This window comes from Otolemur garnettii, unplaced genomic scaffold (assembly GCF_000181295.1).
Source record: "Otolemur garnettii isolate 467f Iridium unplaced genomic scaffold, OtoGar3 scaffold00007, whole genome shotgun sequence".
Taxonomy (NCBI): domain Eukaryota; kingdom Metazoa; phylum Chordata; class Mammalia; order Primates; family Galagidae; genus Otolemur; species Otolemur garnettii.
Window position 1 is genome coordinate 39,661,065 of NW_003852402.1, and position 13,920 is coordinate 39,674,984.

General features: G+C 37.6%; 1 protein-coding gene across 3 annotated transcripts in view; it reads right to left on the reverse strand.

Annotated features, from left to right (window-relative positions):
- Nucleotides 1-13,920, reverse strand: part of NAV3 (neuron navigator 3) — a 345,805-nt gene that overhangs the window by 93,715 nt on the left and 238,170 nt on the right. For all 3 annotated transcript variants that reach the window (XM_003783395.1, XM_003783396.1, XM_012814175.1), the window contains exons 13-15: nt 4,507-4,639; nt 3,342-3,612; nt 1,732-2,440 (exon numbers count right to left, since the gene is read on the reverse strand). In XM_003783395.1, the coding sequence (XP_003783443.1) occupies nt 1,732-2,440; nt 3,342-3,612; nt 4,507-4,639 (1,113 nt within the window). The remainder of the gene's footprint in view (nt 1-1,731; nt 2,441-3,341; nt 3,613-4,506; nt 4,640-13,920) is intronic.

The following is a 13,920-nucleotide window of genomic DNA, read 5'->3' on the forward strand; positions in this document are numbered from 1 at the left end:
GGGGGGCAGGTGGCAAAACAGACGTTAAGCATGAAAATCTCTGGCTTTTCACAATTTAAGTGATCAGGACCGTCCTTGCTGTTATCTATTTACAGAACCATTATAATGAAACAGCTTCTATGCATTTGATAGACAAGTAAATGGATTGCCCCCCTTTCTTTTCTTTTCTTTTTAAACAGTTTATTTAAAAGGAATGCTTAAGGTGAGGTTTAGGACATTATGTTGAATAGCTGGTGGCCTGAGGAACTGTCCTGAGAAGGTGGTTGGAGACAATATTGGATTTTTGTTGGCAGCAGGTGTGCAAGCCTGTGTTCTACCCAGGAGAGGTCTATATGTCCCATGTCAGCTGCCAGTGCTGTTCAAATACGTTTTTGTAACTGTGGTTTTAAATACAGCTGGTATTGTTAGATTTTGGAGTTTAGTTCAGAAAACATTTTAGTTTTGTAAATGAAGCAGATGATGTAATCAAATTTATGTAAATATGGCATAAAATGATATGAAGTAATGGCAGAATGATTACTAATTAAGTTACAATGAAACCCGTGTTTCCTATTGTGAAATATTTTATGACGAATATGAGCAATTGTTTCATAGGTAATGGGCCACCGGAGGGCACTCTTGGCTTTTATTTACGAAATCTACTCCCTACAAGCCATACTCTTCATTCCAATGAGATTCAACATCTCAGAAAGATCATTCTTCAGAATTAACGTCTCTACTGAGTACTACACTCTCATAGGTTTTTTGAGCAATCACGGTACCTGAGATTGCTTGAATGTCAAAGTTTCAAGATCCTTTTTATTTCCACGATATCAAAGTTCTTGGTTTAGTCAACAGAATAAAAACAAGGATTAAAAATATTACCCTGTGATGAACCACAAACCCTACCCTACCACTTTACAGATGAGCAAACAGACCAAGACAGGGTTAGCTGTTTGTCCCAAAGTCTTATCTATTATTTTCTACCGCTTAAAAACACATTAGCATTTAAAAACAGTGTTATCTAATAGTAAAACTTCACATGTTTAATACCCAAAACAATCCTAGAGCAGAAATCAGTCATGCTGCTTACCAGAGTCGCAGCAAACAAAACTGAGGAGGAATTAGAAAACCCAGCCCACGGTTTTGTCGCTAAACTGTACAAAACATCCGAATGTTTTCGAACTCCGTCGATTATTCTACACCTTGATTTTCTTTAATATGTCAAGATATGGTATTATATAAATCTGTGCAATGTTCCTGCACAGTTGTTTACAAGGAACACAACTTCATTGAGTTTCATGACCATCACATCAACTCACTAAGAGTCTGCGAGATGAAACCGGAGATGACGCCTACAGCCCTGATGACACATTGTGTTTCGTGATTGTAGAAAGCAGGAATGAAAGTTAAAGGCTATATCTCGCTTTACCACTAAAGTTAAAAGCTATTATCTGGCTTCATCACTATAACTAGGTATCGCCAATGCTCCTGGTGTTTGCAGGTGTATACATACACACCTACACCCAATGAGAGTGCAACCAGGAGAGCTGACCACTTCTTAAAACAAGCACCATTTTCTTGACTAGCTCTTTAGGGGCTGAGCTTCTTAGAATTCACTGCAGTTTACAAGAGTCTATTATACATGCATTTTAGAATATATATAAGATGTATAAGTATATACGCGTCTCTATAACGCGTATGTAACAGACATCCTTTCACGTTTTCCAGCATCCTGCTACAGGACCTTACCTTCGGAATGTAGGTGAGGCAATGTCTGGATACTTGGATCCTGGCTGTCTGAGCCCTTGTGCCCCACAGGCGCTGGCAGAGGTGGGGCTGGATTTGGGGGAACCTGACAAAGAAACGCTCTCTGAATCTGACACCGCTACCTTCTCCTTCTCCTTGTCTGTCTGGTTCACGGTGACAGGACTTGAGCGCCCTGACCCAATCTTGGTGGGTTCTCTCAGTTTCGAGGTGGTGGCACCAGCCGACTTGCTGCTGACATTGGAATCAATACTGCTGGTGCTGGACCTGTGGCCCCCTCGGCCGGGAATGCCACTGGCACTGGACTTTGAAGGGCGGGGCAGGCTGCGGTACTGTAGGGTGGTCTTGGAGCTAACATGCAGCACCACGTCATCCTGATTCTGGGAACCGTCCAAACTGGTTTTTCTCCCTGCGTTTGACTTCCCGCCAATGGCAGCAGATTTGGGGATTTTGCCCAGCGTGGCTGAGCCACTGGTGATGGTGGCCCCGCTGCTGGTGATCATAGAGGATGACCCTACTCCACTCGGCTTCTTGAATCCAAAAGAGCTGGTGGCGGGTGATCGCCCAATGCCAGAGGGCGGCTTTTTCCCTTCATCTCCACTGCTTTTTCCTGCGTCTGAAGGAGACCTCTGCAGAGAGGATCCTTTCAGGGGAGTTTTCCCTTTCTCAGAGGCTTTGGCATCATCAGTTTTCCCTAATTAATGAGAGATACAGAAATATAAGTGCCTGTAGATGCTGACATCGTAAAACTTCTCAAGAAAATGTGTACAACGTAAATAGTTCTTTATAGTCATATTACTTTAGTTCCTCCATGTTTAATCTTTTAGATCTAAACTGTCATATATTGAGAGGATTGACTCCCTAGCAACCCAAATTTAGCTGTCAGCACGAATGTGATGAGAGATAAAATGAAAACACACATTTTACTATTTGTTAAAGTCTTAAATCTTGCTACTCTTTTCCTTTATAAGGATACGATTTAGTCCTATTGGGCTAAATACTAGAAATTTAATGCATTTGATTGTCTTTGGGTTAATGATATTTAGAATATACTGTTACACCAGTGCTTCACCTGCCACTATTTATAATTCGCCATTATTTTAAAAATAAGGGAAGAGTCTGCAACATGAGAGGGTACAATTTGGCAGAATTCTTTCACTCTCTTCTTCCACAAAGTCTAATTCACAAGATTTCAAAACTCTAGCAATCAATTAATTAGCATGACCACTTTTGTCACCCAGAGTTCACAAAGTCAGCGGCATTCTCAGCATAGAGATTCCAAACTTTCATTCAAAAAGTCATAAGAAAAGAAATCCCAGGTTTTAATTAACAGCCTCATTTTATTTCCATGTGACCAGAAATGACCAGCAAAGTAAGGTACCTAGTCGTCCCAAGCATGAGGCCATTAGAGAATGCATAGATTATTGAATTTATCTGACTTGTGTGATAAAGTATGTGAAACTTACATAGAAAAATGATTTAACTATATAAAAAAAATCTTATTTTTTATAAAAAGTTACTACTAATGAAATGAAAAATTAAAGGGAAAAAATTATCCAATGCAATTAATAACAGCTGCCAAACACCAACCCTACCGGGAGTCTTGAGTGCACTTGCTCCAGCTTTCTGCCTGGACGCTGCTGCTCCCTGGGCAGACATGCCTCTCCTCCAGGAACCCGTCTGGGAAACAGACAGGGACGCTTTCTGCCCCGCCTTCTCGGGGTCTTCAGGAAGCCCCGAGGGGACGTTCTTCCACTTGCCACCTGCATCCCCATGGCTGTCAATGTCCTCTTCTGTTTTCTTTACCTCCTCACTGTTGTCCCAGGTCTCGTCTGCCGTGGAGCGTTTCTCTGAATCTGTCTTCAGCTACAAAGAAAAATAATATGAAAAAAACACGATGTATAAAAATTAATAAAATATGAATTAAGATGGGGAAGTATACTTTCAGATAACTGGTTAAAATGCAGCACTAATTTATATTTCAAAAGAATCCCAAAATTTCTTCTATTTTTATCCATCTCCACTCAAGTTTTATTAATTTTAGCCACATAATTCTCACTTGCACAAACTAGAAAGCGTCAGAATAAACATGCTCAGAAAAATCTCAATTAAATACCCGAGAAATGAAGACAATTTCTATGTCAAGTGTAGCTAGGGAAAGGAAGACATTATAAGAGCTGCTTATGTGATGTCTACTCTTTGTTGTTATTGTTGTTGTTGTTGTTGTTGTTGTTGTGGTTTGGCCGGGGCTGGGTTTGAACCTGTCACCCTCAGGGGTCAGCGCCCTACTCACTGAGCCACAGGCACCACCTGTGATGTCTATTCTTGATTTGCCATGTGCACAAGATCCAGTAATTTATTTCAGAGATCAATATAAAATTAAGAACTATCCAAAATTACACTTTTAAAATAACTGTACTATTTATAAACAAATATGCAAGTTAACAGAGATAAGGCAATGTTTCAGACCATTCCGGTTTAGAGTATAATCAATAGAAAAAATATATATGTAAACTGTTTTTGATTATTCTAAGGAGGCTGAGCTGTCGACTGTTGCACCTCCTGAGGTTGTAGTTTTAGGAAAGACTAAAGATACTCTGGGGTCTTTAATGGGCAGAGGGAGTGCCCATTAGCTCTGCCTTATTCATTTTATGCAATTATTGTGGATTTAGGGTTTGTGCTATACCTCAATCTAACATAAAATAATTTGGGGCAGAAAACTGGCAAAAACACTGGAAAAACAAGGAAGGTGGTTCTCACCTGAGTGCTCTTTCTGGAAGGGACAGTGATGTTGGAGTAAGAGCTGACCGAGGATGTGGTTTGCAGGTCATCAGTGCTGATGTTGTCCAGGGTGTCACTGAGGCCACTGCTCACGGAACTGCTGTCATCCCAGCTAAAAGCAAGACACGCATCAGTCAGGAAGCAAACAGGACGCACATCATGAGTCACTGACATTCTCATATATTAGGAATACAGTTATTTAAAAAAAAATCTGGGGATGAAAAGTATTTACTTTCCATTTTGAGAAAATCATATTTATAAGAACCAAGTGTCTACCTGGGAATAACCTTATCTGATAGATGGGGAATAAATCATTGCCTACAGCAGATCCAGGTTCCAGGGGCACATTGGTGGAATGAATGAAAATGTTGATGTAAGTATTGCATGATATCAGGAAAGGATAACATGAGAGCTGACTTTTACTTTTTCTGAAAAGGTAACCAGGAATCATAAAGCATGTAGGAACTCATCCTTTGTTCATCAAAAGCCGGTGCTTTAATTGTGAGCCAGAAAGTCATTCTTCACTCTCTCTCCTTGGTAACCACTTCCAATCATTCACCAAGTATTGAGTATTGAGATCCGTTCAATCACAGGGTCCCTGCTGCCTTCCTGCCATCCACTTCTTCTTCTTTTTTTTTTATAGACAGAGTCTCACTGTGCCACAGCTCACAGCAACCTCCACTCCTGGGCTTAGGCAATTCTCTTGCCTCAGCCTCCCGAGTAGCTGGAACTACAGGCACCCACCACAGTGCCCAGCTATTTTTTGTTGCAGTTTGGCCAGGGCTGGGTTTGAACCTGCCACCCTGGATATATGGGGCCGGCGCCCTACCCACTGAGCCACAGGCGCTACCCCTGCCATCCACTTCTGTCTTATACAATATAAAACATCCTCCTAGCTGGCCTTCTTGTTTTTGATTTCTCACAAAACATCTGCTGAACCCAGGTCAGTGGTCAGATATTTATATATGTTGTCCCTTCTCAAGACCCTCAGACTCCCCCTATCCAAAGCAGATTTTAAAATGAAATGCACTTGAGCCATGGGGTACACAAAGAAATCCATTTGGGATATAAGAGAAATATCTGAAATTATAATACAATCATGTATCATTTAATACTGGGGATATGGTTCGAGAGATGCATTGTCTAGGGATTTTTTTTGTTACGCATATATCATAAATGTTACTTACATAAACCTAGAGGGTATAGCCAACTATACACCTAGGCTATATAGTACAGGCTATTGCTCCTAGGCTACAAACCTGTACAGCACGTTAGCATACCAAAAATACAGTAGATAACTCTAACACAATGGTAAGTATTTGTTAGAACCCAGAAAAGGTACAGTGAAAATATGGTATTTTGACCATGTGAGACCACAGTCACATAGGTAGTTTCATTATTGACCAAAATGTCATATGTAGTACATGACAGTATAATTTAGTCTATAAGATAAAGAAGAATAAATAAAATAAGTTACGTCAATATTCATGCACAAGTTAACACGGGCATTTTCGTTTAGTCATTGTGTTAGACGATGCAGCAATAACATAAAATAAACAGGGTAACCTGAAGGAGAACAAGAACTCCACAATGAGAAGAGGAGGATGACGGTTCTTTCGTTTACTGGAGGATTCTGCGTCTAGTGTGATGTACTCTGCTTACCTGTGCTCTGTTAAATGTACGTGTGCACTCCAGATAAAGATATTACAAAGAGACAAAATATGCCTCATAAAGTGGACGTGCAGTTTAGAAATTCTCCTGTGAATAATCTTCTCAGGGAAGAGAAGATTCCTAATGCCAGTAACACAAGCCAAGGTGTGGAATGGTGAACGGTACCTTTCCTACTTGGTACATGAACTTAATGAGTTGCATTGTAAGTTCAAAATAATGATGTTGTATTAAGATCATATATTAAACCAGCTAAAAAAGACAGACAGACATTGAAAATTGAATGTAGAGCAATAACATTCAGGAGGATCTTCCCTCCCTAGGTAGGTGTGGATTCTCTTTGAGATTTTAGCTACTGAGAATGAATACATCATGATTGTTATCAATAGTAATTGTACAATTAATAATAGAAAAAGAGGTGTATTTCATACCACTACATAAAATAAGTGTCATTGTGTTTACTTAAGTCTTTGGAATGATTTTTCACACCATAAACCTTTTCATCCCAAAAGAGGACATAAAACCCTCACAGTCCCAGACTCTCATTACAGACAGCTATAGCATGCAACCCCAGGCCGACCTATCATTTATACACGTGGAGTCAAAAAAGAGAAAAACAATCTTGCAAGCAATATAGAAGGGTCATTTGATTTTTCTCCATCAACTTACAGTCATTAAATTTTTCTCTATCAAAACTGGCAAATATCTATTCTCCAGTTCCATGTAATAGAGGTGTCCAGTATGGATAGTAGTGATACCCTGGGACTATGGTTGGCTAAAAGCCTGCAAAGAGCCTGGTTCACTAATTATACCAATAATTCAGAGATCCTTTTAATATTCCATAATTCCTTAATTTAGCCAAAATCTATAGATTTGCAGGGATAAGAAAGTTCATAGCTTTTTCCCTTTGCATACATCAAAAAGACAGAAAGATCACAAATTATCAACTTAATGTCACGCTTCAAGGAACTATAAAAGAAGAACAAACCAAACCCAAAGTTAGAAAAAGGAAGGAAATAACAAAACTCAGAGCAGAATGAACAAAATGGGAAGCAGAGAAATTATACAAAGAATTAGTGAAACAGAGAGTTGGTTCTTTGAAAAGATCAATAATATTGATAGCCCACTACCAAGATTAATCAGAAATATAAGAGAAAGGACTCAAATAAGCTCATTTAGAAATAAAAAAAGATTTATTACAACTGATAGCACACACATAAAATATCATCTGTGACCACTGTGAAAATGTGTATGCACACAAACTAGGAAAACTACAGTAAATGATAAATTTGGGGTACACACAGTCTTTCACCTGAATCAGGAAGAAATGGGAACCCTAACTAGACCAATAATGAGTAGCAAGTTTACAACAGTAACAATAAAACTCTAAAAAGAAAAGCTCCAGTCCACATGGATTCACAGTGGAATTCTACCAGACCCACAAATAAGAAAATGTTTCATAATACTCAGGAGAGAACCCCTCCTGGCTCATTCTACAAAGACAGTATCAGCTTGATACTAAACCCAGGAGGGACCCAATGAAAAAGGAAAACTACAGACCAATCTCCCTTAAAGGCATGAATGCAAAAGTCTGCAACAAAATACTACCAAACGGAATTCAACAGCACAGCAGAAAGATAATCTGCTACAATTAAGTGGGTTTCATCCCAGGGAAGCAAGGATGGTTCAATAGATGCAAATCAATAAACACAATTCACCAAATAAGCAGAAGTGAAAACAAAAACTGTATGATATCACAATAGATGAAGAAAAAGCATTTGATAATTTCCTACAAGTGTGAACTGTGCTATGATAGAAATTTGGATACAGGCATCTTTTTGATATGATGATTTATTTTTCTTTAAGTAGATACCCAGTAGTGGGATTGTTGGATAAAATAGTAGGTCTGCTTTTAGAATCCATGAGAGTTTGATATATTTTATTCACTGTTCTATTTCCAGCTTAAAGAATGGAAAGCATGTTAAGCATGTAATAGGCACTCAATCAACACTAAATAAATCAATGAATAACAATCATCTACACACCCAATTCTCTTTTTTAAATTTCAAACTGTTATGGAGGTACAAATGTTTTAGGTGACATGTGTCAATTTTTTCATGCCTAAATCAGGGCTGTGAGCTGCACCACCAAGATTCTGTTCATTATACCCATTCGGTAGATTTTCATCTATTCCTCCCTTGCTTAATTTCCAATGAGTTTTACTTCTCTGTGTACATGTGTGTGCATTGTCAGTTCCAATTTAAAGCAAAAATGTGTGGTATTTGTCTTTTCATTCTTTAGAAACCTCACATAGGATACTGGTTTCCATCTGAACTGTTACAAAAGGCCTTTTGTTATCCTTCTTCCAGGCAGAGTATTATTCCATAGTATACATAGGCCACACTTCGTTAATCTGCTCATGAATTGATGGTGACATGAGTTGGCTCCACATCTTCGTCAATGTGAATTGTTCAGAAAGAAAGTAATGTTTATACACCGTAGGTAGTATAGAAAACTAGTAAAATCTCTGTGGAAAACAATATAAAGATTCTTGAAAGAACTAAAAGAAGACCTATTGTTTGATCCAATTGTCACTGCTGAGAGTGATGACCAAATTGTACTCTTCCTCACTAACCATGAATGGGTTCTTATACCCTACCTTAGATTACTGGGTGCAACCCCACTTCTGTCAGTCTTCTATCCATGGCTCTGATTTTTTGACCAGGTCTTTAACCAGGTTCAATATCCCTTCCTCATTCCACTCTCATTCTAAATTTTAAATTAAAGCTCACATATCCTTGATTCCGTTTTATAACCCCTTTAAAAAATCAAAAAAGACAACTTCTGGAGTGAAGTCTGCCATTGACAGATAAATCCATGAAATAATGTAATTAAAATGTCCATTTCAGCACTGGAGATCTATGGGGGTTTACCAGACCTACAGGATGATACACTAGACATATTTAGTTTAGACACAGTTACTTAGATGAGGAATTTGCATTTATTCCAGGAGTGCCTGTTATAGAACTTGTGTCTTTCAGATATTCTGGAAATAGAAGAAGCAAAAAAAAACATCTAAAGAGTGGAAGGAAAGGGGGCATGAGGTCCTAAAACTTCATTGGTATGTCAGTGGTCCATTATCATAATATTTATGAGATACACGTACCAAAAAAAAAGTTATCTTCCAACCTAAGAGTTGGCCAACAGTCTAATAATATACCAAAGTAAAAGTTTTGAGGATTTAACTAACAATTTAAGACTAAAAATAATTTCTTCATGAAGACAAAAATGAAGAACATTTAACTATCCACAAGAACATTGTAACATCTCTTGGGTAAGCTCCTTGTTTCCAAGGGAACAGCAGATAACATTTATATAACAAAATGAAGGCAGCACTTAAAAAAATTCCATCATGTCCCAGGATAGCTTTTTAATCAATTGTTATGGTAATTTAGATAATACTTATAAGGAGCTAAATACATATCTCTTAAGAAATATTATTTAAACACACTGAACTTTGCAATAATAATAAGTATACCAAGAATCAACAGTGTAGGCTTTGGGTTTTAGCATCAAAATGTTAAGTCAATGATTTCCTCCCTGAGGCTAAATGAGCAGAAAACCACTTGTGAGCTTTTTATCAGCAAACACAATGCATTAGCTGTCACGTCTGAGGAGTGCAACCACTGAAGTATAAATTCTGCGTTACTTCAGGGTCATTGATAAAAAGCAATAAAGTGTATTTCAAGGAAGCTTTATTCAGCGTTCCCCTGGAAAATGTTTTATTACCATGAAGAAAAGAACAGTCATTAAAACAGCTTTTTGAATTGAGAAAACCTAACTATGTATCAATGCCATACACTAAAATGATTTTGTGTTAATTAAATTCCTCTCAATGTACATAATTTTTATTGCAATTTTACAAATTCCCTCCTACCTTTTAAAGCTGCATCCTCCAAGCCCTGGGCCATGACCTTTTAAGAACAGGGAAACACAGCATCTCTGTCTGATCTCTGCCTCCAGTCCCATTCCCCTCCCACCCCAATTCAGGTAAAAACTCTCTTCCATGAAACTGGTCCCTGGTACCAAAAAGAGTGTGGACTGCTGGTCTACGGGGTATCATCACGCCACTGCTCACTCACTGTGCAGTCTGGCGGAGCTTGAATAGCTGGTTTAGAGTCCAGGTGAACATTATTTGTTCTATGCATCCTCCAGTGATGTCCAAGGAAACTTTAACCCTTCCACACCTGTGTTTATCACACTTGCACCATACTGGGACTTATCTGCCTACAGGCTGTTTTGGTTACAGGACCGTGGATGAGGGTAAGTAAAGTGGCTTCTCTCTCAAAGCCTCAGCACCCAGGGTGGCATTTGACCCATCAATGCCCTAGACTTACATAGGCCCAAACTACAGTCCTCATCTGAGATTCACTCCCTCACTCTAACACTCAACTGCTCATTACAAGGGCACAAGTGAGTGAACCAGAAGAGCCGTGGCGAGAGCAGTAAAGGAAGAGCCACCACATGGGAAAATCTGGAAGGAACAAAAATCAAAAGACCAGTGGGGCCAGCACAGCAGGCAAGGGGAAGCGTGAACATTCTAAGATCAGAACGTGCTCTGGGGCGAGTGGCCAGAAACTAGAGTTTATTAGAAGTGTGATAGACACTCACACAGTCTTCAGCAGGGAAATGACAGGAGCAGATACACATCTTAAAAACATAATTTTAGTGTTTTGAATGTATTAGAGGCAAGGAAGAGCAGATGGGGGAGCTTGGTGAAGAAGTTTTTGCGACATTCATCAGTTTATTTTTTTTAATTAAATCATATCTGTGTACATTAATGCTATCATGGGGTACAGTGTGCTGTTACTATGTGCAATTTGAAATACTTTCATCTAACTGGTTAACATAGCCTTCATGTCATTTTCTTAGTTACTGTGTTAAGACATTTATGTTCTACATTTAGGGAGATTCACATGTACCCTTATAGGATAAACCATAAGTATCAATTATCCTCCCTTCACCTATCCCCCCCCCCTTTCCTCATATTCTTGGACTAAAACTGGGTTATAGTTTTCCCATGAAAGCTATAAATTAGTTTCATAGTAGTTACTAATAAATTAGGACAGTTTTAAGAAAGGAATCATCATGTACAAAGGAGAATCAATTTGACTAACAGCTGAATTCTCATCAGAACCAGTGGAAGTGAGACAAGGAAGGGACATGAAGAAATGACTGGGGGTGATGGAAATGCCCTAATGGTAGATGCTGGTGCTGGTCGGAACAGCTCTATACATTTACGCCTAAAATGAGTGAATGCGATGGGAACTAAATTAGGCTCCAATAAAGCTGCTTTGTAAAGAGCAACCAGATCTCTCTCCAGCAAGGGAGGCTACAACAAAAAGTTGGCAGTATGCGACCTGTAAGAAGGCCCTCACCAGAACCTGACCTCACTGGGGACCTGGATCTTAGACTTGTAGCCTCCAGACCAGCGAGACACAAATTACTCTTGTCTAAAATAGTTTTTAAAAAGCCAGTTTTAAGATATATTTTGAGACAGAAATAATAGGATTTGCTACTGATTGGAATGTGGTGAAAGAGAAAAAACAACTCTCCATAACTTACGTGCTTTCTACTGACAAGAAAGGCATAACAGGATATTTGGAAAAGTTGAAAAAAAAGAGGAATCCATCAGAACATAATTTTAATCTCATGATCTGTCTGCACTGTCTGAAATTAAGGGAAGTCTATGCGAGTTTACAGTATTCAAGCTGAAGAGTGTAACTCTTGATAAATTAGGAATTCATATAAATATAGGTTGCATTTTTTTTCTTTTTTTGAGACAGAGTCTTACTTTGTCAGGCTGGTCGGGAACTCCTGGCTCAAGTAATCCACTGCCTCAGCCTCCCAGAGTGCTAAGGTTACAGGCATGAGCCACCACACCCATCCCTGAAGTCCATTTATTCTCATTATTTTCAGTATACATATAATACTATGAATTTACCTATGAAATTTTCATAGAGACTAATATTAATACTGCATGTGTCTTGGGCAAAGTGAACAATTAATGAGCTTTATACATTGACCTTTTATTTCCTTTTATTTTCTCCAATAATGCATATTTAGAATTATTCTATTGTAGTATCAGATTGGGTTAGATAAACAAATAAATAGAAAGCTCTTGTTCTTTATATAAGAAAGCCCCAGGCAGACTTAGTTAAATGTAATACGTGATGTTTAGAACGGGTTTATGTAGTCAGGCAGGTTTTTATGTTTTAACAATATCTGAGACAAAGAAGAAACATCATTTTTTTAATTACATGGGCTCAAATCACAAGGGAGATAAATAATTTTATTAACATTTATTTTATTTAAACACATTACTGGAACAATGCTCATGATAGCTTTGCTAGTTTATTTTAAAGCCCATATTTAAGATGCTGTATATGGTTAAAATATGTGCAAGTTTATTTAAAAATCTTCTATTTGTATAAATTGAGAATATAACATATGTTACACATGAAATTTAACTGAAGCATTCATTGAAGACTATTTGGTATCTTTTTATATCTTACATAGATTTGAAAACCAATACATGCTTATCGTGGAAAGCTAGGGGGTCCAGAAATGCAAAGAAACAAAGTAAATGGACTGTAATCTCACCCAGAGATAATGGATGATAATCTCGTCCATTATCATTTCAATGATTTCCGTCTAGACTAGGGCTGTATGTATTACACATTCAAATGCAAATTTCTCTAGCCGACATCTTGCTGATTGTTCTATCTGTACCTCATTCACCCACTTTCTATTCACTGTAATGATTTTTAGCACCCGTAACATTTTTCTAAATCATTTATGAGTATATAATCACATTATATGGATTATTATCTATTTAATCTTTTTAGTCGTATTTTAATAAGAATAAAATGTTTTAGAATTTTCGAATTATGATATATAACATTGCAGTGAATATTTTCATATGTGTGCGCCTTTATAAAATTTTCAAGATACACAAAATCAAGAAATATAAAATCTGCACAGATAGAAATAAATGAAGCCCTCCCAGCAACAACTTTTGTAGTGACCTCTGCAGTATACTTGTTTAGGTTATGTTATAGTTATTTTTTTAGGATAAATTTCCAGACAGAGAGAATGACAGATTGATTCACAGGATATGAATGGTTGCAACATTGCAGATACAGCTTAACAACTGAAGAACACAGTGTTAGAGTCCCGCCATTATATGAATGGCTCATTTTACAAAACCCTGGATAGTTGTAGGTAGTGTGGTTCCCTCAGGAATCCAAACGATTTGACAGTGAAATAGTTGTGAATTGTAGTTTTATTTACAAACATCAAACAGCAAGATTGGGTCTCCTACAATTTTATTAGCTATTTTATTTCCATAAATTGGCTATGTACTTTGTGTATTTTTTTTATGTGTGGAATTTAACTAATTCATCTGTATTAGATTTTTATATGTTAAAAATGTTTCAAATATTTTTAAAATGTATTTCCTTGTTTTTACTTCTTACTAATGAAATTTTGGGTTCAAAAATGTTTTGGTCAACTCTATTGATCTTTGGTATTTTCTTCTCTAATATCTTCTCCCAGAAAATAAGTTTATAGATTATACACATATAATTTGATTTTCCTCCTCCTCCTTCTTTAATATTTCATTTTTCTGTTAAAGTGAGAAGCATTTATTGTTGTTTTAGATTT